Here is a 25,133-nt window from a genome sequence, read left to right on the forward strand (position 1 = left end):
AGAACATGATTTATTTTAACACTATAGAGTGAGTTTTGTGATGAAGGTACAGATATCATGCTTGGACATGTATCAAGAGTCAGGATTACACAGAAATCAACAACATAGTTTTTATTTATTTTTATTTAGAGATACAGCATGGCAACAGGTCCTTCCGGCTCAGTGAGCCTGTGCCACCCAATTAATTCCATGTGGCCAATTATCCTACCGACCTGTACATTATTGGACTGTGGGAGGAAACCGGAGCACCTGGGAAAAACCTTGGTCATGGGGAGAATGTACAAACAGCGGCAGGAATTGAACCTGGGTCACTGGCGATGTAATAGCTTTAAGTTAACCATTACACTACCGTGTTGCCCTTAAATGGCATTTTATGTTGATGGTTTATCAGTCCTGAAGAAGGGTCTTGGCCCAAAATGTTGACTCTTTATTCAGAATCAGAATCAGGTTTAATATCACTGGCATATGTCGTGAAACTTGTCGCTATGCTGCTGCGGTACATTGCAATACAGAATAATAAAACACTGTAAATGATAGTAAGAAGTAAATCTATATTTAAAAAGTTACATTAAGTAAGTAATCAAAAAGAAAAATTTTAACAAGCAGTGAGGTAGTGTTCATGGGTTCAACGTCCATTCAGAAATCTGACGGCAGAAGGAAAAAAGCTATTCCTAATTGTTGAGTGTGTGCCTCCTTCCTGATGGTAGTAATGAGAGGAGGGTGATGAGGCTCCTTAATGATGGATGACGCCTTTCGGAACTTTTGGTGGCACCATTAAGAAGGCGATTTGTGTGAGCAACTCTTGATGGAAATCATCAAATATTCCCATTTTAGACTGCTAGAGCTGAAGTCCATATGGACAATATCATAAGCGACATCATTTTAAGGCGTTGAAAAAATCGATTGCTACTCAAAGTTGATAGATCTCTTTATTCCCTTCATCGATGCTGGAAGGATATACTGGCTATGGAGGTGATGCAGAGGCATGAAAGTTGTTTCCACTGGTAGGTGAGACTAGAACTAGGGGACATAGCTTCAAGAAGTGGTGGAGTAAATTTAGGATGGAAATGAGGAGGAACTGCTTTTCCCAAAGAGTGGTGAATCTGTGGAATTCTCTACCCAATGAAGCGGTGGAGGCTACCTTAGTAAATATATTTAAGACGAGGTTGGATAGATTTTTGCATAGTAGGGGAATTAAGGGTTATGGAGAAAAGGCAGGTAGGTGGAGATGAGTCCATGGTCAAATCAGCCATGATCTTATTGAATGGTGGAGCAGGCTCAATGGGCCAGATGGTCTACTCCTGCTCCTATTTTTTATGTTCTGAACTGCTGAGTTCCTCCAGCATTTTGAGTGTGTTGCTCTGGATTTCCAGCATCTACAGAATCTCTTGGTTTATGATGGTTTATTGTGCTCTCATTAAAATAATTGGCTTGAGCTACTGTCATGTAGTGGCATTTGTATTTATGTCAAAAATGCATTGTATACCAAATGAGGTAGCAAATTTAAACATCTATTCTTGTGCCCTGCAGGAACAAACATTCTTAACAGCTGTGTAAGATTACAAAAATAAAATAAAATACATAAGCACAGGAAATCAAGGCAACATACACATAAAATGCTGGAGGAACTCAGCAGGTCAAGCAGCAGCTATGGAAAGGAATCAATAGTTGACATTTCTGGCTGTGATCCTTCATCAGGATTGAATCAACTATGTATTTTTTCAATCCTTGAAGGACTGTGGATATGCTCGGGTGAATGGAAGGAAGGAAAGGGGCTTATTTGCTGTTTTGTTGCTTGTTGTATTTGTTCTGTGTGGCTCTGCCAAGCACTTGTGGGCATGTTGTATTGGCGCCAAAATGCGTGTCAACATTTGCAGAGTGCCACCCAGCATATCCCTCGGTGTTTTGCTTATTAATGCAAATAACTCTCTGATTAACTAGGTGTTTTTGCTCACAGCACTGCCGCTCACTGGATGTTGTTTGTATTTCTCACTATTCTTTTGTAAACTCTAGAGATTGTTGTGTGTGAAAATCCCAGGAGATCAGCAGTTTCTGAGATATACAAATCACCCAGTTTGTCACCAACAATCGTTCCACAGTCAAAGTCACTTAGATCACATTTTTTTTGCCATTCTGAAACTTGGTCTGAACAACAATTGAACCTCTTGACCAGGTCTGCCTGGCTTTGATGCATTAAGTTGCAACCACATAATTGGCTGATTAGATATTTGCATTAATAAGAAGGGGTACAGATATCCCTAATAAAGTGGACACTGAGTATATTTAGCATATAGAGCAAAAAGCTGAGTATGAATTATTTACAAAAGTACCTCCTCAATTCTAATTTATTTATAACCTCTAAATTGAGAGCTTGTGTAATCAGCAGAATATATGCAAGTAAGTGATTCATGTAGTGGAAATACTTCCGAGAGAGAAATGAAGACACACCCTACACTTAAAGCAATGACAGCAGGTCACTAAGCCATACATTTTGTTTGGTAGCACTTCCATGAAGTACCTTGGAGAAAATGTAGATGACAGAAAAACAAGGTAAATTCTGGGATTTATGCAATTCACTACGCAAGATAGGATATTAGTCTCCAACTATAGACCATAAGACATAGGAGCAGAATCAGGCCAATTGGCCCATTAAGTCTGCTCCACCATTCCATCATGGCTAATTTACTATTCCTCTCAATCTCATTCTCCTGCCTTCTCCATATAATCTTTGACACTCTAACTAATTAAGAACCTATCAACCTCCACTTTAAATATAAGACATAAGACCATAAGACAAAGGGGCAGAATTAGGCCATTTGGCCCATCAAGTCTATCTGCCATTCAATCATGGCTAATACATTTCCCCCCTCCTCAGCCCCACTCCCCTGCCTTCTCCTCATAACCTTTGATGCCATGTCCAATGAAGAACCTATCAAGTACTGCTTTAAATACACTCAGTGAACTGGTCTCCACAACTGCCTGTGGTAACAAATTCACCACCTTCTGTCTGAAGAAATGTCTCCGCATCTCTGTTTTAAGTGGATGCCCCTCTGTCCTGAGGCTGTGCCCTCTTGTCCTAGACTCTCCCACCATGGGAAACATCCTTTCTGCATCTACTTTGTGTAGGCCTTTCAACATTCGAAAGGTTTCAATGAGATACACCCTCATCCTACTAAGTTCTGGTGAGTACAGACCCAGAACTATCAAATGTTCCTTATATGATAACCCTTTCATTCCGGGAATCATCTTTGTGAACCTTCTCTGAACTCTCTCTAATGCTAACACATCTTTTCTTAGATCAGGAGCCCAAAACTGTTCACAATACTCAAGGTGAGACCTCACCAGTGCCTTATAAAATCTCAGCATCACATCCCTGCTCTTGTATTCTAGACCGCTTGAAATGAATGCCGATACAGCATTTGCCTTTCTCACCACTGACTCTACCTGCATGTTAACCTTTAGGGTGTTCTGTATTAGGACTCCCAAGGCCCTTTGCATCTCAGATTTTTGGATTTTCTTCCCATTTAGAAAATAGTCTGCACATTTACATTTTCTACCAAAGTGCTTGACCATGCATTTGCCAACATTGTATTTCATTAGCCACTTCCTTGTCCATTCTCCTTATCTGTTGAAGACCATCCACAGCCTACCTGTTTCCTCCACACTACCATCTCATCCACCAATCTTCGTATCATCTCCCAAACTTGACAACAAAGCCATCTATTCCATCATCTAAATCACTGATATACAGCATAAAAAGCAGTCCCAACACTGACCCATGTGGAAAACCACTAGTCACTGTCAGCCAACCAGAAAAGGATCCTTTTATTCCCATTCACTGCCTTCAATCAATCAGCCAAAGCTCTAACCATGCCAGTAACTTTCCTAATACCATAGGCTCTTAACCTGGCAAGCAGCCTCATGTGTGGCATCTTGTCAAAGGCCTTCTGAAAGTCCAAATATACAACATCCATTGCATTTCCTTTATCTATCCCACTTGTAATCTCCTCAAAGAGTTCCAACAGGTTTGTCAGGCAAGAGTTCCCTTAAGGAAACCATGCTGACTTTGTCCTATCTTGTCCTGTGTCACCAAGTACTCTGAAACCACATCCTTGACAATTGACTCCAACATCTTCCCAACCACAGAGGTCAGGCTAACTGGTCTATAATTTTGTTTCTGCTGCCTTCCTCCTTTCTTAACAAGTGGAGTGACATTTGCAATTTTCCAGTCCTCTGCCGCGAACCCAGAGTCCAATGATCATTACTAATGCCACAACAATCTCTACTGCTACCTCCTCCAGAACCCTCGGGTGCAGTTCATCTGGTCCGGGTGACTTATGTACCCTTAGGTCTTTCAGCTTTTTGAGCACCTTCTCCCTTGTAGTAGTAACTGCACTCACTTCTCTTCCCTCACACCCTTCAACATCTGGCACACTGCTAGTGTCTTCCACAGTGATGCAAAATATTCATTTGCCATCTCTTTTTCCCTCATTATTATTTTTCCGGCCCCATTTTCTAGTGGTCCTATATCCACTCTCATCTCTCTTTTTTTATTTTTTTTCATACTAGAAAAAGCTTTTACTATCCACTTTGATATTGTTTGCTAGCTTGCTTTCATATTTCATCTTTTCCCTCCTAATGATTCTTTTAGTTGCTCTCTGTAGGTTTTTTAAAAATTCCCAATCCTCTACTTTACCACTATTGCATGCCCTCTTTTTTGCTTTTACATTAGTTTTGACTTCCCTTGTCAGCCACGGTTGTACTATTTTGTCATTTGAGTATTTCTTTGTTTTTGGAATACACCTATGTTGCATCTTCCTCATTTTTCACAGAAACTCACATCATTGTTGCTTTGCTTTCATCCCTGCAAGCATCATCTTCCAATTAACTTTGGCCAATTCCTCTCTCATACCACTGTAATTTCCTTTACTCTACTGAAAACCTGCTAAGTCAGACTTTATTTTCTCCCTATCAAATTTCATGGTGAACTCAATCATATCGTGATCCTGCCTTCCAAGGGTTCATTTACCTTAAGCTCCCTAATCACCTCTGGTTCATTAACACCCAATCCAGTACAGTTGATCCCCAGTAGGCTCAATGACAAACTACTCTAAAAAGCCATCTCGTAGGCATTCAACAAACTCACTCTCTTAACAGCCATTACCAATCAGATTTTCCCAATTGGCTTGCATGTTGAAATCTTCCATGACTCTCACTGTCCTTTTGATATGCCGTTTCTATTTCCCATTGTAATCTGTGGTCCACATCCCAGCTACTGTTGGGAGGCCTATATATAACTGCCATCAGGGTCCTTTTACCCTTGCAGTTTCTTAACTCAACCCACAAGGATTCAACATCTTCCAATCCTATGTCACAGTTTTCTACTGATTAGATGCCATTCTTTACCAGTACTGTATTTGCTACTCTTTTTGATTCTGCATCCCTAATGCATTGATACTCACCCTGCTGGCTGCAATTTTGTCCCCTCATCCACCTGCCCTTCCTGACAATCCTATCCTGAGTCCCTTCACTCTGGTTCCCACCCCCTGCCAAATTAATTTAAACCCTTCCCAGCAGCTCTAACAAACCTGCCCATGAGAATATTGGTCCCCTTCAGGCTCAGGTGCAACCCGTCACTTTTGAGCAGGTCATACCTCCTCCAGAAGAGATCCCAATGATCCAGGAACCTGAAGCCCTGTCCCCTGCACTAGCTTCCAAGCCACACATTAATCTGCCAAATCAACCAGTTTCTACCCTCACTGGCGCATGTCAAAGGCAACAATCCAAAAATTACCACCCTGGAGGTCTTACTTCTCAGCTTCCTACCTAGCCCTCTAAATTCTCTTTTCAGGACCCTTTTGCTTTTCCTTCCTATGTCATTCATATCAATATGTACCAAGATACATACCTGCCCTCTCTCCCTCTGCAAAATGCTATGGATGCAATCCAAGACACCCCTGACCCAAAATATCCCCAATGACTTCGCCTCTACAGCCACAATGAATTCCACAGTATATTTAGGAGAGAGTCTGACAGATTGTCGGCAATGGCTAAACATGGCCAGTACGAGAGTTATACAGAATACTGCCACAAAAAAGCAGCATGTGTCATCAAGGATCCCCATCATCCAAGGCATGCTCTCTTCTCACTACTGCCATCAGGCAGGAGGTAAAGGAGCCTTAGGTCCCACACACCAGGTTCAGGAACAGTTATCACTCTACAACCATCAGGCTCCTGAAATGGTGTGGATACCTTCACTCACCTCAACACTGAGCCGATTCCACAACCTATCGATTCACTTTCAAAGGCTCTAGAACTCATGTTCTCAGTATTTGCACAATTTAGCTTCTTTTGCATATTGGTTGTTTGTCAGTTTTTGTTTCTGTATAGTTTTTCATAAATTCTTTTGTATTTTCTTGATTTTTTTTCTTGTAAATGCTGCAAGAAAATCAATCCCTAAGAAGTATATGGTAATATATATGTACTTTGATAATAAATTTACGTTGAAATTTAAAAGCTGGAATATCTGGAAATACAGAATTAGAATACCAAATTTTCCTTAAAGCTGGACATACTAATACACTGGACAACAAAGATTTTGCTTCCTAAATGCCTTTAGGTGTATCTTATGAATATTGGGCTACTGATCATGAAAATCACCATGAAATTTCCCTATCATGCACCATTTTTTGAAATCATTTACGTTTATTATTTCAATTCATAATTCAAGTCAATTAAAATGTTGCCTACAATGTAAACTGGAAAGTTTCCTTTCTTGTCCAGGCATGCTTGGGCATGCTTAGGTGGTGCAGCTACTGCATAGCAGGGCAGGTTTTAGTAATAATTATTGGGTTCAGGACTGTAAGGATAGAATTTGCTATTACCAGGCACAAAAATTTCTGTGAAGGATTTTGATATTTGAGACAGATGCTTCCCAGAATAACTGATGCCAAGATTAAGGAAAGTATTTTTGTTGATCCTCAAATCAAACAGGTTATCAATGACAGGCAATTTGAAGAATTTCTAGTGGGACCAGAGAAAATCACATGAAAGGCATTCAAGGAAGTTGTTGGAATTTTTCTCAGCATCTACAGAGCACCTAACTATATGCAGCTGGTTGAAAGCATGCTTCAAGCATATAAAACCATGAAATGCAACATGTCACTAAAGATTCATTTTCTGCATTCCTATTTAGACTTCTTCCCTGCAAATCTTGGTGCTATTAGTGACCAGCATGGTGAAAGGTTTCACCAGGACATTGCAGTCATGGAGAAAAGATACCAGGACAACTAGAATCCATCAATGCTGGCGAATTATTGTTGGACACTTAAGCAAGAAGCCTCAGACACTAAGTACAAATGAAAATCATTAACAAAATATTTTTAACTCAGTTGAATTATTGCAAAGCATCAGCACCATTATGCAATTAAACACATTATATTCAATAAAAGTTGATTTGTTGTTTTTCCAAATTCCTACGTGATGCAAGTAGTCTGAAATTATATGTGTTCATCTTCAAGCAGTCTATCATAAACAAAGAAAATTCTGAGGAAGCAACACTTTTGAAAAAATATGTTGTCCAGTGTAATGTGGTCAACCACTTAATCTGCATGATATAATAGTTTACACAGGAAGCCGATAGCAGCCTTTTGTCATGTGGTTTATTCATTTGGTGACCTACATGTTTATTGGATTCAAAAAGATCTTGGTTCCTCTCTGGGCTTTTTTTTGGTTTTCTGCTGTTAGAAGGAAGAGAAAAGAAATGTGCTTGCTCTATTAGAAATCTCCTGCTCCCAGGCAGAGCTGTTCTGATGGAAATATGCATATGGCAGAGACGAGGCAGCAAGCTGCTTATTTCTAAAGGACATCAAAGATGAGTGTGAATGCATTCTCATTTGTGATCTAAGTACAACTAGTTTACAAAAGGCTCCTGATAACCTATTCCCTAATTTCTGAGTTAACCCTTTATATAGCCTATTGTTTAACCTTTTGTGAAGCCGCTTCGTTCTTTTGCTAGCTATTTTCTTTAAGCAAGCTTACATAAATTTCTAAGTTCATACAATTTTAGGGTTATTGTCGTCTGACTGTACATATATACAACCAAACAAAACAATGTTCCTCCAGACCACAGTGCACCCACAAAACATATGTCACACACAGCACATAAAGCAAATTACTACCTCAAATAAGTTAATAAAACATTTAAAATGCATGTAAAGTGCATAGCGCGGATAAACAGTAAACAGTACAATAAACAGTAAACAGCTCATTGTTCAAGTGATGAGACTTTGGTGGTGGCAGGGTATTCATTAGTCTCACAGCCTGAGGGAAGAAGCTGTTACCCAGTCTGGCAGTCGTATTCTGATGCTCCTGTAGCTCAGGAGCATCAACCAATCTTGTTTTAATTATATTTTCACAAAATTTAAAATGAATTTTTATGACATAACAATTATAATAAGCAGTTTGCCCATGCATAGGACTGTATACATATAGTGACAGACTTACCTTTCCTCTTTCTATTTCTTTGGTTGTCATGACAATAACATGAGCATTTTCCTGGTAAATCATTTTCCAAAAATCATTGATGGTATTCTGAAGACAGCCTTGTGTTGCAATGTAGTTTTTACAGTCATCTCCATTTTTCCCATTCTTCATGTTTATGTGGAGAAAGAAAATAATTTGTTCAAATGTACAAACTTTCAGTTTTTAAGACCACAAGAGATAGGACCAAAATTAGGCCATTTGGCCCATGATGTCTGCACTGCCATTTGATCTTGGCTGATTAACTTTCCGTCTCAACCCCCTTCTTCTGCCTTCTCTATGTAAACTTAATAATTAAGAACCTATCAACCTCTGCTTTAAATACGCCCATTTGGCCTCCACAGCCATCTGTGGAAATGAATTCCACAGATTCTCCCCACTCTGACTAAGGAAATTCCTCATCTCTGTTCTAAAGGAATGCTCTTATATTTTGAGGCTGTGTCCTCTGATTCTAGACTCCCACATTTTGGATAACGTTAAACAGTTTGGAAATGGAGCACATACTTGTTCAGGCATCATACATGCTCTTCCACAAAAAAACTCATCGCTTGTATCGGCATGAATCAGCTGTGATAACATGGCTCAATGGCCTAATTGTGCTACCCATGCAGATGCCAGTAGCAGCAAACATTAAAGCCACGATGAAAAGTGACTGAGTAGACCACTGCAATTCTGAACCAATGGAGTATTTAGTATAGACAAAACAATGTGTTTTCTGGTTTAAGATTGCACTAGTGAAGCAGAGCGACGACTTGCTGGCAGCATACTAAACTATAAATTACTGTATTAATCACACCTTTTCTCAGATATGATCAGTGCAATGAATAACCTGTAATTTCCCTTTTGGAATTGAGCTTTTGTACAACCTTGCATTTTTGCAGTGTGAATTGAAGTCTCGAAGGTGCAGATGATTGTGGTGTGGTGGGTATAGGCTGAATTAAGGTGGCAGGGCCCAGGCCTGAGAGTGGGGAATGAGCTAATGTTTGGCCATTGCTGGAGTGGACTCGGAGGCGATTTGATGTGGCAGAACTGAGGCGAGGCGGCAGGACCCAGGTGTGGGTCTGAGAGCAAGGCACGACCTGTAGTTTGGCCGATTTAAGCTCCGGGCCAGATTGATAAGGTCAGGGTGTTGGGGCCAGAGGCAAGGGACAGGCCAGTGTTCAGCTTGTTGCTCTGCAAGATTTACTCACTCTGCACTGAACAAAGGCTGGGTCTGCAACTAACGTGCTCCTGAATTGGCTGCGTGAACATTATGATGACTGGCTTCATGGCTGTAAACTCACTTTCATGAGCTTCAGTTCTGAATGTTGTTTGCTTACTTTTGTTGTTTGCACAATTTACTTTTTTTTCTGCATTTTTGGCGTTTGATGGTCTTTTATTAATGGGTTCTACTGGGGTTCTTTGTTTGTGGCTGCCTGTAAGGAGACGAATCTCAAGGTTGTATATAGTACACATACTTGGCTAATAAATGAACTTTGAAAACGTGTGACTGTCTATTGAATATTGAATAAGGACACTGACTTCACAAATTAACATGGGGAAGGATTTCAAGATTCAAGATTGTTTAATGTCATTTCCAGTACAAAAGTATACAGGAGAATGAAATAATTGTTACTCTGGATGCAATGCAGCTCAAAAAATATTCAAAAAGATAAAGAACACAATAATAAAAAAACAGAATAAATATCAATACATAAGATAGCTTCCATACACAGATTGATTGTATGTCCATAAAGTGACGCTAGGCACAGGTGATTCTGACAGGAAATGATAATGTAGTGGTGGTTGGGGGTGTGGAGGGGTGGGTGAGTGGGTGGTGTTGTTGTTCAGCCTTACCACGGGGAAAGTAACTGTTTTTGAGTCTGGTGGTCCTGATGGGAGTGAGACGAACAGTCCATGAGCAGGGAGGGTGGGATCCTTCATGATAGAGTTGGCCTTTATTTGACACCATTCTGCATGCATGTTTGGAGACCAAGAGCAGGGGAAGAGGCAGTCCGTGAAGAGAGGAGAAGACCCAAAGAGCCACTTCCAGCCTGGATGTCCATGAATAATTCATTTGACAGTTATACTGGGAAGCCTAATTCATATCCAAATCCCATTCACCAACAGTCCAGAGTTTCTCTTCCTCTGTTGCTTGACAGTAATTGGTCTGGTCAGGTGTACAAATCACTAACAGCCCCCCAAAACCCATTTTGTTACCCTCCATAGACTGAAACAACCCAAGACTATTGATTCAAGAAAGCAACAGTTGCATAACAAGCCAAACACAGTTACATTTTGAGTCAAAAACAAAGAAATTCTTAAAAATTATGAATAACTAAACAAAACAGGAACACTGTTTCATTTAGCTGCGTACATGTGCATCTTGAATGACAATTAAACTATAACTTCAAAATGAATAAATACTTACTGTGATATTATTAGCATTGATATAATCAGATCCCACTACACTTTCATCAGCTTCCTTCAGCCTAACTCTGGTATTATCAACTATAAAGAAAAGGCAGCGATCATTAAAATTAAGTTTGTGAATGTAAACTTGCACTTGTTTAAAATTACTTTTCTGTAATGGCAAACTAGCATTTCAAGAACAACACAAACTGTTTCAAGTGAAAGTTTTTTTTCACATGGAAATACACTATTCAGTCAGTCCACATTTGGAGTATTGTGAGCAATTTTGGGTCCCTTATTGAAGAAAGGATGTGCTGGCATTAGTGTGTGTCCAGAGGAGGTTTACAAGACTGATTTTGGGATTGAAAGGGTTAACATATGAGGCGCACTTGATGACTCTGGGTCTCTACTTGGTGGAGCTTAGAAGAATGGGGGGGGGGGATCCCATTGAAATCTATTGAATAATGAAAGATCTAGATAGAGTGGATATGGAGAGGATATTTTCTATCATGGGGGAGTCTAGGACCAGAGGGCACAGCCTCAGAATAGAAGGACGTTTCTTTAGAACAGAGGTGAGGAGGAATTTCTTTACCCGGAGGATGGTGAATCTGTGGAATTCATTATCACAAATGGCTGTGGAAGCCAAGTTATTGGATATATTTGAAATGGCGGTTGATAGGTATTTGATTAGTCGGGGTGTCAAAGATACAAGGAGAAGGTAGCAGAATAGGGCTGAGAGAGAATAAATCAGCCATGATGGAATGGCGAAGGAGACTTGATGGGCCAAATGGACTAATTATGCTTCTATGTCTTATGGTCTTATGGCATGGACAGAATCCATGCCAGTTCACTGAAAACATTCTTCTGAAATTGTGGAACATTTCACTTCAACTATTAAATGAGAGGGAGTGATAAAATTTGGAAACATTTGACTCAATGTTTACATTTTAACTATCATTTGTGAAAAGAAAAATAAATTAAATCAAATCAAGAATACCTAATGCTGAATAAAACCACAGCATTTATAACTGTTAAAAAGATTATCCATATTTGTCAAACGTACATCAAAGCATACAGTGAAATGTGTCATTTGTATTTAATCTAATCAGCAAGAGATCCTGCAGATCCTGAAAATCCAAAGCACACAAAATACTGGAGGATCTGGAGAAATGCTGGAGATCCTGATGAAGGGTCTTGGCCCTAAACACAACCGGTTATTCCTTTCCAAAGATGCTGCCTGACTTGTTGATTCCTCCAGCATATTGTGTGTTGCTCAGGATTGTGCTGGGCAGTCTGCAGGTGTCGCTATGCTTCTGGCACTAACCAAGCATGGCCACAATTTACTAACCCTAACCAGTATGTCTTTGGACTATAGGACAGGAGCATCCGGAGGAAAAACGTGCAGTCACATGGAGATTGTACAAACTCTTTGCAGACAGCAATGGGAATTGAATCCCAATCGATGACTGCTGGCACTGTAAAGTGATGTGTTAACCGCTAGGCTATTGTGCTGGTTACATAACCAGAAACAGTTATGGTTTCTGTTGCAGTTCAGTGAATAAACTCACCTTGTTGGACAAATGAAACTTTATCTTGTATTCAAATGGGTTCAAAACAAAATGAAAATTGATTCAGAAATGTGGATGTAATGTTCACTTACATGGTAAGATATTTTTGTATCTGTTTTTGCTTTTATTTTCTATTCTCTGGCCTTCCTTCCTGCTGTACAACAGTTTATATTCTTGTTGCTGAAGAAGCTGTTAAAGAAAAATTGTGAAATGCATATCACATACTTGAAGCAACTTTTAGCAATTAAACTCAATCAGCTGGGCTGTCCATTTATAAGTATTGATTTATTTATTTATTGAGCTTCAGCTTGGGACAGGCCCTCCTGGCCCTTCGAGCTGCACCACCCAGCAACCCCTGATTTAACAGTAGCCTAATCAGGAGACAATTTATAATGACCAATTAACCTTTGAATCGGTATGTCATAATCTGTGGAGGAAAATGGAGGGCCCAGAGGAAACCTACACAGTCATAGGGAGAAAGTACAAATTCCTTACAAACAGCAGTGGGAATTGAACCCCGGTCACTGGTACTGTAAACCATTGTGCCAGCCAGTATGCTACTGTGAGAACTATTATACTTGCAGAACTTTAGTTACTTTTTATTATGTAGCATGTGGATAACTCTTTATTTACCATTAAATATTACTTGGTATTGGTTTATTATGGCCACATACTCAAGATACAGTGAAAAACTTGACTTGCATGCTGTTCATACAGAACAATTCATAACAAATGCACTGAGGCAGAACAAGGTAAAACAATAACAAGGCAGAATAAAGTGTAACAGCTTTGAGAAAGTGCAGTGCTGGGAGACAATAAAGCACAATATCATAGCGCAGAAGATTGTGAAGTCTAAAATCCATTTTATTGTACAAGAGATCCTTTCAAGAGTCTGATAACAGTGGGATAGAAGCTAGCTTGAGCCTGGAGGTATGTGCGTTCAGGTTTGTGTATCTTCTGCCTAATAGGAGGGGTGAAGATAAGAGACTATCTGGGATGGGTAGTGACTTTGATTATGCTGGCTGCTTTACTGAGGCAGTGAGCAGCGTAGACATGGTCCATAAATGGGAGGGTGGTTTCTGTGATGTGCTGAACCATGTCCAGGGTCGAAGGGGACATTCCTAATTTCTTCAATCTCCTGAACAAAAAAGGTTTGATGAGCTTTCCTGGCTGTGACATCAACGTAATTGGAAAGGAAAGGCTGTTAGTGATTCTTACTCTGAGGAACTTGAAGCTCTCAACTCACTTAGCCTCAAAACTGCTGGTGTGAACAGGAGCATGCACACCTCCTCTCATCATGAAGTCAATGACCAGATCTTTTGTTTTAACAACATTGAGGAAAAGATTGTTGTCATGACACCATATCACTCAGCAAGATTGATTTACATTTTAAATTTTGTGGCTTGCACAAATAATTTCAATTTCTTTGAATCTTTGAAACTCCTTGTGAGGAGGTTAAATACCGTGTGGACAGAAATAACTGTGATTCTATTTTGCAAAACATGATGCAACAACATTATTCAATCTGCTGGAAAAAAAAGCAGATATTTAGTGTTTAGTTTAAGTGCTTTATGTCAAGCACTTTTACATTGGCCTTCAGTAGTTCAGGCCATTGCCTCATCATACCTCTCCTTATTGTTATGCATTCATCGGTAACATTTTGGAACCACATAGTTAAGGGTAAGTGATCTCATTGTCAGATTAAGGCAGTTGCTAATATCTTCTGATGTTTGGCCTTCAACTTCTTGTGAACTAAAACAAAGGAGCAATAAATAACAAATTTTAATTCCACTCCCCATTCCCATTCTGACACACAGGTCCACGGCCACCTCAGGTTGGACCTCATATTCCATTTGTGTAGACTTGAACCTGATGGCATGATCATCAATTTCTCTAGTTCCCATTAATTTCTCCACCCCCCCCTCTCTTTTTCCATTCCCTACTCTGGTTCCCCATTTACCCCCTCTCTTCTCCTCGCCTGCCTATCACCTCCTCTGACGCCCCTCCTCCTTCCCTTTGTCCAATGATCCACTCTCCTCTCGCATCAAATTCCTTCTTCTTCAGCCCTTTACTGCTTCTGCTTATCAACCCCCAGCTTCTGACTTCATACTCTCTCCCCAGCCACTCACCTGATTCCTCACTTGGCTTCACCTATCACCTGTACTCCTTCATCTCCCCCTTCCTTCTTAGTTTGGTATCTTACTTTCCGGTTGTGATGAAGGAGCTCAGTTCGAATTTCAGCTGTTTATTTATTTCCAGCATTTTATATGTGTTAAATAACAAAGACTTGTGATACAATATCATCAATCTAAAATACTTGTTTCCCTTCCAATAGGTGTTACCTGTCTGCTGGATATTTCCAGCATTTTCTGTTCTTATTTTGAATTTCCAGTGAATGGAGTAGCTTGATTTGTATGAAAGAAATATCAACTACCAACAGAGGAATTAAAATGGAAAGTAACAGACACAAAATGCTGGAGGAACTCAGGTCAGGCAACATCTATGGAAATGAATAAGCAGACAACATTTTAGGACGAGACCATTCTTCAGGACTGAAAAGGAGGGGAGAAGACACCAGAATAAAAAGGTAGCGGAGGGGATAGAGGATGGCTAGAAGGTGATAGGTGAAGCCAGGTGGGTAGGAAAGGTAAAGAGCTGGAGAGGAAGGAACCTGATAGGAGAAGAGAGTGGACAATAGGAGGAGGGGACTTGGGGGAGGTGATGGGCAGGTGAGAGGAGGTAAAAGGCCAGAGTGGGGAAAAGAAGAGGGGAGGGAGAGGGAATTTTGTTTTACTGGAAGGAGAAATTGATATTCATGCCATCAGGTTGGAGGCTACCCAAAAAGAACATAAATACATCCCCTGCTTCTTTTGTATCTGGGTATGTGGAAGTCCCTCATCTGGATTAAATTAACAGGAAACATTCTCAATGCTCTAATTTTATAGGTCCAAACCATATTTTTACGCCTAGTTATTAGGCTTAGTTTTAACCATTTGGGGAGTAGGTTTTGTTTTAAGCCCTAGTTATTAGGCTTCATTTAGACCACTTCGCTCAATCCAGCAAAAGCAGAACTTCCCAGTGGCCAAACCTTGGTCATCTTGGACTGATATGTCAGAGCAGGAATGGGAATGGAAATTAAAACGTTTGGCCACTGAGCGTAATGTCCATGGTCTTCTGCTGCTCTAGTCTATTCATTGCAGGGTTTAACAGTGTTGTATGTCCAGAAATGCTCTTCTGCACACCACTGTTGTAACACGTGTTTACTTGATTTATTTTCTCCTTCCCGTCAGCTTGGCCATTCTCCTCTACCTCTCCCACTAACAAGGCGTTTTTGCCCCCAGAACTGCCACTTAATGGATTTTTTTTTGTTTTATACACCATCCTTTGTAAACTCTGAAGACTATTATGTATGAAAATCCCAGGAGATCAGCAGGTTCTGTGATAGTCAAACTATCCCTTCTGGCAACAACAATCATTCCACAGTAACAGTTATTTAGATCACATTTCTTCCCCATTCTATTGTTCGGACTGAACAACAACTGAACCTCTTGACCATGTCTGCATGGTTTTATGTGCATGATTGAGTAGATATCAGGCAGGTGTACAGGTATACCTAATAAAGTGCCCACGGAGTGTAGTTAGCCATAAAACTGTACATTCCTTATTATCTGTTCAAGTTACAGGTTACATACGTCAATCAATATGTGAGATTTAAAACTATTTAAAAATAAACCATGACATTTACCTCAAACTCTTCCCAAAAACCCTGCTTGGCCTTTTCTGTGTTATCTGCTGTTTTATTGAGCTCCCTCACGCGATTCTCAATGTTTGCAGCATTTATTCTTGTGGCATTAAATGGCTGTGGAGAAAAATACTCCATTAAAATCAAATTTTTTTCAGCTGATTGAGTAGTAATTATCAATACAAACGCCAGACGAAAAGGTGTACCGAACAACTAAGTAGCAGTCCTTCCTTCCATACTTTAAGGGAGGAATTCATATCATGGCAACAAACAGAACTAGATTAAAATTAGTGTTAACCTCATTACACTGGAGTCCTGGGGGAGGTAAGTGGGTGGGGAGAGCAGGCTAGTATTTGTTGATAGGAGAGAGAATCAGGGATCTGAATGAGGAGTAAGCCATTGATGTTTTTGGCTGCTGAGTGCTGATAAAGGGACTCGGCTTGAAAAGTTGACTCTTTATTCCTTTCCACAGATGTTGCTGACCTGTTGAGTTCCTCCAGCATTTTGTGTGTGTTACTCTTCAGATTCACTTGTGTTTATCTGACTCCAATCCTTGCTTAAACACTGATCAAACCTCCAGTGGTGTACTGCATTTATCTACAGGTATCACCCTTCATTATTAGGTGGTTTACCATGGGCTTGGAAAGAGTACAGAAGAAATGTATGGAAGCAGCAGCTTAAGTGAGGATTATACACTCTGTCTGCCAGAGAAAGCAAGATCTCCCAGTGGCCACACATTTTAATTCCATGTCCCATTCCCATTCTGATATGCCTATCCACATCCTCCTCTACTGTCAAGATGAAGCCACACTCAGGCTGGAGGAACAACACCTTATATTCCGTCTGGGTAGCCTCCAACCTGATGGCATGAATACTGACTTCTCTAACTTCTGTTAATGCCCCTCCTCCCCTTCACACCCCATCCCTTATTTGTTTAATTTTTAAAATATATTTTTATTCCCCCCCCCTTTTTTTCTCTCTCTCTTTTTTCTCCCCCTGTCCCTCTCACTATAGCTCCTTGCCTGCTCTCCACCCTCCGGGCTCCTCTCCCCCCTTCTCTCTCTCCCCAGGCTTCCAGTCCCATGATCCTCTCCCTTCTCCAGCCTGATATCTCTTTTGCCAATCAACTTTCCAGATCTTAAGATCCACCCCTCCCCTCCTGTCTTCTCCTTTCATTTTGGATCTCCCCCTCCCACTTTCAAATCTCTTCTTTCAGTTAGTCCTGACGAAGGGTCCAGGCCCAAAACGTCGACTACCTCTTCCTATAGATGCTTCCTGACCTGCTGCGTTCACCAGCATTTTTTGTGTGTGTTGCTTGAATTTCCAATTATGGGATTTGTTTTCCTAAAAAACAGTGGAAATTAAGAAAAGATTTTTTTCCTTGTAAGTTTTAGGACCACAAATTGTCTTAAAAGAGTAAATAAGAAACTATTTCCAGTACAGAATAGTTATTAACCAGAGGATAGAAATTTATGTTGACTTACAAAAGAAGTGGGATTGACAACATAAAACACAAGAGATTCTGCAGATGCTGGAAATCTAGAGCAACACACGGCAAATGTTATTGGAACTCAGTAGATCATCAATGGAGAAAAATAAACAGTCCACATTTCGGGCCAAGACCTTCATCAGGACACCCAAAACATTGGCTCTTTATTCCTTCCCATAGATGCTGCATGACCTGCTGAGTTCTTCTGGCATTTAGTGCTTATTGCTCAACGTCCATGATGTTAGAAATACTGTTAATGTTGCAAACCAATTTCAATGCCACCAAGCTGCAATTTGGAAAATTGTCCAGGCATATCCTATCCAGGAAATGCAGGGCAAGTGCAATGCATGTAATTACCACTAATCATTCTCACAATCATCAATAAAGCAATGGTTAGTATTTTCAATAGTAGATATTATAGAGTTACTCTAACCATAAATGCAAGTGATTCTGCAGATGCTGGCAATCCAGAGCAACACACACAAAATGCTAGAGAAACTCAGCAGGTCAGGCAGTATCTATGGAGGAGAATAAAGCGTTGATGTTTAGGGCTGAGTCTGTTCCTCAAGAGTAACAACAGCCACTGCCAGAGGCAAAACGAGGATCTTTTCAAATACAAGTTGTCACCTAGAATGCACCAACTGAGAGATGCAGGAAGCATTTGGAAGTACAGTATTTGGAAAGGGAATTTAATAAATATGAAAAAAGCAAGATATCATGCAGGGTATGGGGAAGGTGCTTGCAAAGTGGGACTAGTTGGAAAGCTTGGCCATGAACTTGCACAGGTAAGGTGGACCAAAGGTTTCCTTTTGTACTCTGATATTCTATGATTCTGTGACAAAATAAATAAGGATTTTGATAATATTACTCACCGTACCATTACTAGCACTTCTTACCTTGTCAATAATAATTTACCTCTAAAGAAACATGTGGCTACATTCAGGATAAATACAGTTACCTGTTTGAGGTGAACAACAATTCCAGAAACTTCCACCATTGGGTTTTTTTTGTAGTGTTCCACTAAATCAGTAAGTGTGTCAAACTTTTCACCTCCACCAACATCATACTTTCCAGCCTACATAAAGAAAACAAAATTCAGGCTGATATAAAGAACGTTTATGGTCAAGTTCATTCATTGTCTTTCAACCGTATACATGTATACCACAAAAAAGAAACAACTTCCTCTGTACCGGGGTACACAATACAGTATGTATCTCACACATAACACATAAAGTAATATTATCACAAGTAAATTAATATCGAAATACATTACAGAAGATTGACATTTACAATAAGATGCATTTACATGTTAAAAAGTAAACAATATCATGCTACCAGTGATACATATGTGATAGGACCTGGGTAGTGGCAGGGAGTTCAGCTGTCTTACAGCCTGGGGTAAAAAGCTGTTACCAATCCTAACAGTTCTTGTCATAATGCTGTGGTACTCCTGCCTGATGGGAGGTGGTCAAAGAGACTGTAGGATGATTGGGTGGGATTTTTGACAATATTAATATGCAGTGCAATATCTTTCCAGTTTGAGATTTTAATGAGTTCTTATCATAAACATAATGCTGTAGTGCTGCTGGCTGGATATATGTGAGGGTGGGAATTTTACTGGGGGGTGAGGGACTGTCACCACATGAGCAAATGAAATCTATTATGCTTATTGTCTGATCTGTAATTCTACCACCAACTTGCATTGTGACTCAAATAAATTTCGATCACATGGTCACTACAAAAACAGGAAAGATATTTAGGTTTGCCACAATGGTGTGCCAACTTTTTAATCTTCCTCTCAAAGTAATGTCCTTCTTTAGAATTTATTCACCATCTGATTTAGAATCTTTGGGCCACACATCAGATGATTGGCAAAATACTCTTTTTAGACAGAATCACTTCGAATGTCCAATGTTGCGTGCCACAACAACAACCTCTCACCAAAGAACTAATTATTGACTTCAGGAGAAAGGAACTGGAGGTCCACAAGCCAGTCCTCATCAGGAGATCAGAGCTGAAGAGGGTCAGCAACTTTAAATTCTGTCCTGGGTCCAACACACAAGTGCAATTACAAAGAAAGCATAGCAATGCCTCTACTTCCTAAGAAGTTTGTGAAGATTCGGTACGACATCTAAAACTTTGACAGACTACTATAGATAAGTGGTGGCGAGTATATTTACTGGTTGCATTATGGGATGGTATGGAAACACCAATGCCCTTGAATGGAAAATCCTACAAAAAGTAGTGGATACAGCCCATTTCATCATGGACAAAGCCCTCCCTATCATTGAGCACATCTAAATGGAGCACAGTTGTAGAAAAACACATTCATCATCATGCTCTTTTCTCACAGCTGCCATTAGGAAGAAGGTACAGGAGCCTCAGGACTCACACTGTCAGGTTCAGGAACAGTTATTATCCCCCAACCATCAGGCTCTTAAACCAGAGGAGTTAACTTCACTCGTCCCCTCACTGAACTGTTCCAACAACCTATGGACTCAGTTTCAAGGCCTCTTCATCTCATTTACTCGATATTTACTGCTTATTTGTTTATTCTTGTTACGTTTTCATTTGTATTTGCACAGTTTATTGTCTTTTGCACATTGGTTGTTCGTCCGTCCTATTATGTGAGGTCTTTCATTGATTCTATTGTGTTTCTTGTATTTACAGTCTATGTCCACAAGAAAATGAATCTCAAGGTTGTATATGTATGTATATTGCATACGTACTTTGATAATAAATTTGCTTTAAACTTTGAAAGTCAGAACTGCCTCCAACTTGAAAATGAGTTTTTCTTTTACCACACAAGCTGTTATATGCTGAAACTGGAGAGGGTTCAAAGGAGGTTCACAAAAATGATTCCAGAATTGAATGGCTTGTCATATGAAGAGCATTTGATGGCTTTGGGCCTGTATTCACTAGAATTTAGGAGAGTGAAGGGTGGCCTCATTGGAACCTACTGAATGGTGAAAAGCCTTGATAGAGTGGATGTGGACAGGATGTTTCCTGTGGCGGGAGAGTCTAAGACCAGTGGAAACAGCCTCAGAATAGAGGGTTGTCCTTTTAAAAAGGAGATCAGGAGGAATTTCTTTAGCCAGAGGGTGATGAATCTGTGGAATTCTTTGCTCAGGCAGCTGTGGAGCTCAAGTTATTAAGGCAGAGGTTGATCGATTCTTGATTGGTCAGGGCATGAAGGGATACAGGGAGAAGGCAGGCGACTGGGACTGAAAGGAAAATTGAATCAGCCATGATGAAATGGCAGGGTGGACTCCATGGGCCAAACGGCCTAATTCTGCTCTTATATCTTAAGATCGATCACCTGCTGGTATAGTGCAATAATGGGAAGATTGGTGCTGAGGTTTGAAATATAAGGAAACTTTATTAATTATCGGAATACAGTGCTCTGGGCACATGGGGCTCATCAGCCATGGTTGGCAGCTCATCTAGGAGAAGGAAGAATCTGATTCAAACCTCTACTGCCTTGTGGCTATACCCATTCACAGGGAAGGCTTCAGGAGTAAGCCTCGTGGAAAGATACAAAGCTGGAGTCCATAAGGCAGTCCTACACTGTGATCAATGCAACTGGCAACTTCTGTGACACCACTGATGCCTAACTGTATCAGTTTCTGCCATTCCTTTGCACTCATCAGCTGTGTGGAGAGGGGGAGCCTGCTGCATGGGCAACAGCTTGCTCTCCATATTGTACTGCCTTGGCTTGCGTATACGTAAACAGCTAGGATGCAACATCTTAGAGCCTCACATTGAGTATAAAGAGTCCAGTTACAATTTTTGCTGTAAAATAAGACCAAAAGTAATCGTCCCTTTTGGGTGGGAGTACAGTTGGAAAATTCAATAAATGGTCCCTTAAATTTATCTAATGTTGAATTCAGGTTCTTGTGGAGCTTAACTATACCAATCTAATTTAATGTATCATTCAACAATGTTATTTATTAAGTTGATTGTAATGCTGTTGTGTTTTAATTTCTGAAATTACTTTGAAGAGGACTCTGCCTATTAACTATATCACTGTTAAATGGAATCTCTGAAACAACTCAGTTTTAGAGTGAAATCAGACTTTAAAGAGGATTGAGCAATGCAGAATAAACATAACAAAATATAATGCCACGAGGACTAGCATAATTTCATTTCACACCAGTAACAAAATTTTCCTGCCTAGAAGAAAATTAGATTTAAATAGTGGTCTTGAAATTCCACAACAGGTTTACCTGACTCTAGTGAGTCATTAAGGAGGAAGGGGCACAGTTCTAACTGGTCATTAAGGTTTCAGGATTTCTACATTGCTCCCTAACATAGACAATGTTGTCTGGATGACTGGAAAAAAATGACTGCCTGCTTAACTGGGATCAAGCATTACAATTGGCGAATACTGAGCCATGTGATCCAAGCACTGAGAGCTCAACTGGGAACGATTATTCCTTAAACACTCAAGAGGGTTCAGGGTTACCCTACAATCATCAGCCTTCTGAAGCAGCATGGATAACCTCACTCACCTCAACTCTGAACAGATCCCACAACCTATAGTCACTTTGAAGAATTCTACAACTCATGTTCTCAGTATTATTTATTTACTTAAAAAAACTCAATTTGTCTTCTTTTAAAAATTGGTTTGTCAGTCTTTATTATTTACAGTTTTTCATAAATTCTATTGTATTTCTATATTTTCCTGTAAATGGCTGAAAGAAAATTAGTCTCCATGGTGACATAAACATACTTTGATAAAAAATTACTTTTATCTTTGAAGACAGGCAGATCACCAAAATAATAAGGGGAAAATTCTTTATTATACATAATCCAAAAGAGGACATGATGGACCATAGAAGTCTGAACAACCTTTATTCATTGTACCCATAAGGGACAATTATATATTGGAGGTGTGCCCCTGCAAATTAAACACTCTGCCATTCACCTGAAGACCATAATAATTTATATATAGGATAGTATTGGTTAAAAGGCCTCATGAAAGTTAAAATAGCACCTTGGAAAACTTAATCAAGTCTATTAACACTACACTCAGGGCCACTTTATTAGGTACCCTGTACATCTGCTTATTAATGCAAATAACTAATCAGCCAATCATGTGACAGCAACTCAATGCATTAAAAGCATGCAGACATGGTCAAAAGGTTCAATTGTTGTTCAGACCAAACATCAGAATGGGGGAGAAATGTGGTCTAAGTGACTTGGACCATGGAATGATTGTTGATGCCGGAAGGGCTGATTTGAGTATCTCAGAAAATGCTGATCTCCTGGGATTTTCACACACATCAGTCTCTAGAGTTTACAGAGAATGGTGCGAAAAACAAAAAAACATCCAGTGAGCAAAAGACTGTGGGCGGAAACCCTTTGCTAATGAGAGAGGTTAGAGGAGTTAGGCCAGACTGGTTCAAGTTGACAGGAAGGTGAGAGTAACTCAAATAACCATGCATTACAACAGTGCTGTGCAGAAGCGTATATCTGAATGCACAATGCGAAGTGGATGGGATACAGCAGCAGAAGACCATTCCAGGTTCCAATCTTGTACTTAATAAAGTGGCCACCGAGTGTATTCGTCAGTGCTCTGGTTTTTGTATTAAGTATGTGTCACAGGAAAGACAATGACAATAATTCATTACATTTTTTTTATTTTACTGTTTTGAGGCTGGAGGGAAAAATGAATACTATAAGTCAGTTATTTTCCATTTTAAAAAATGTGACTGGATGTGTGACATTCAGTTTTTTCTTACAGCTTCAAACATGGAAATACCTGAGATTCTATAATTTTGTGGACAAAAACAGTTACGAGAAGATGAATAATGAGCGATAAAACTATTAAGTGATGTGCTAACTGACACAAACCACTTGGAAAGTTACTCTCATAGTTTCAAACTTTGTCATCATGACTTTCAACTAGAGATCAGTTTGTATTGCTGCATAACCATTATTCTGAAGACATTTTCATTGAAATGATAGTGACTAATTTCTCCTTTACCGAACGGTAGCTTTACAAATTTCAGAATTCCTTAAAAAATGCTCTTTCCTTTCATTCTACTTCTCTCTTACTTCAGAATCAGAATCAGGTTTAACATCACAGGCATATGTTGTGAAATTTGTTATTTTGTGACAGCAATACAGTTCAATACATAATAAAAAAACAAGAAATACAATAAGAAATATATAAAACAAAATTAAATAAGTAATGCAAGAAGAGAGGGTGAAAAATAGTGAGCTAGTGTTCACAGGTTCATTGTTCATTCAGAAATATGACGATGGAGGGGAAGAAGCTGTTTCTAAAATGCCGAGTGTGTGTCTTCAGGTTCCTATACTTGGTGGAACTTTGAACGCTACTTAATTCAATTCTGCAGCCTTCAAAACTAATTCTAAACTTTTACAAAGTTAAAAAGTCAGGGGTACTTGATTATCCCATGTGACTTTTTAATGTTTTTAAACTGTAATTTAGATTCCTCCACAGACATTGCTTCATTTTCTTGTTGGTGAAAGGTGGGAGCAACAAAATGAAGTCCACTGACACCTTTAGAGGTTATCTTTGGTTTTTGAATAACTCAGCGGATTTTGTTTTTTCATTTTTTTCCTGTTCACTCCTGGCAAGCTAGTTGCAGTTAAGTATTGACTCACTGGTGCTTAGCACTGTGGGGTAGTTTACCCATGCAGCATTTCCTCCAATGTGAAACTTGAAAGTGTCAGCAATAAAAACAGAATGCTGGGAATTAACAAGTGGTGAGGTAACATTGATGCTGTGATAAGTGTGAGTTACGTACTGTGTTGTGCAACCTGGTCTGGCTGTACGTTGTTTCGTTTAATGGTATACATGTGTACAGTTGGATGACAATAAACTTGAACTTCAATGAGGAACAGAGTTAACGGTTCAGATCAAATTTTAAGATAAAAGGGCCTGTGCTATAGCAGGAGGTTGGACAAACTTGGAGCGACGGACGCTGAGGGGAGATCTGATAGAGCTTTATAAGATTATGAGAGGCATGGATAGAGTAGACACAGTACCTTTTTCCCAGGGTTGAAATGTCAAATACCAGAGGGCATGCAAATGTGAGAGGCAATTTTTTTTTTAACACCGAGAGTGATGGGTGCCTGGAATGCACTGCCTGGGGTGGTGATAGAGGCTGATATATAGATATATAGGACTTTGAAGAAACATTTAGATAGGCAGATGAATGTGAGGAAAATGGAAGGATATGGACACTGTGTTGGCTGAAGGGATTAGTTTAGTTGTCTGTTCCTGTGCTGTGCCACACTGTTCTATGTTCTACCGGACTGTCTGTCAAAGAACACAAGATATTCCACGGTTAAAGTCTCCACATTAAATCACATTGGGCAGAGTGACACATGAGGAAGTTCTGTTATGATAGTACTCAGGTTTGTGTTCATC

The 25,133-nt window shown here is 39.8% G+C and overlaps 1 protein-coding gene across 4 annotated transcripts in view; it reads right to left on the reverse strand.

The window, feature by feature from the left end:
* ptpn11b (protein tyrosine phosphatase non-receptor type 11b) overlaps nt 1-25,133 on the reverse strand; it is a 149,349-nt gene that overhangs the window by 25,677 nt on the left and 98,539 nt on the right. For all 4 annotated transcript variants that reach the window (XM_072245378.1, XM_072245377.1, XM_072245375.1 and 1 more), the window contains exons 5-9: nt 18,690-18,806; nt 16,246-16,359; nt 12,593-12,689; nt 10,952-11,031; nt 8,506-8,649 (exon numbers count right to left, since the gene is read on the reverse strand). In XM_072245378.1, coding sequence (XP_072101479.1) covers nt 8,506-8,649; nt 10,952-11,031; nt 12,593-12,689; nt 16,246-16,359; nt 18,690-18,806 — 552 coding nt within the window. The remainder of the gene's footprint in view (nt 1-8,505; nt 8,650-10,951; nt 11,032-12,592; nt 12,690-16,245; nt 16,360-18,689; nt 18,807-25,133) is intronic.

Source organism: Mobula birostris, chromosome 27, assembly GCF_030028105.1.
Source record: "Mobula birostris isolate sMobBir1 chromosome 27, sMobBir1.hap1, whole genome shotgun sequence".
NCBI lineage: Eukaryota > Metazoa > Chordata > Chondrichthyes > Myliobatiformes > Myliobatidae > Mobula > Mobula birostris.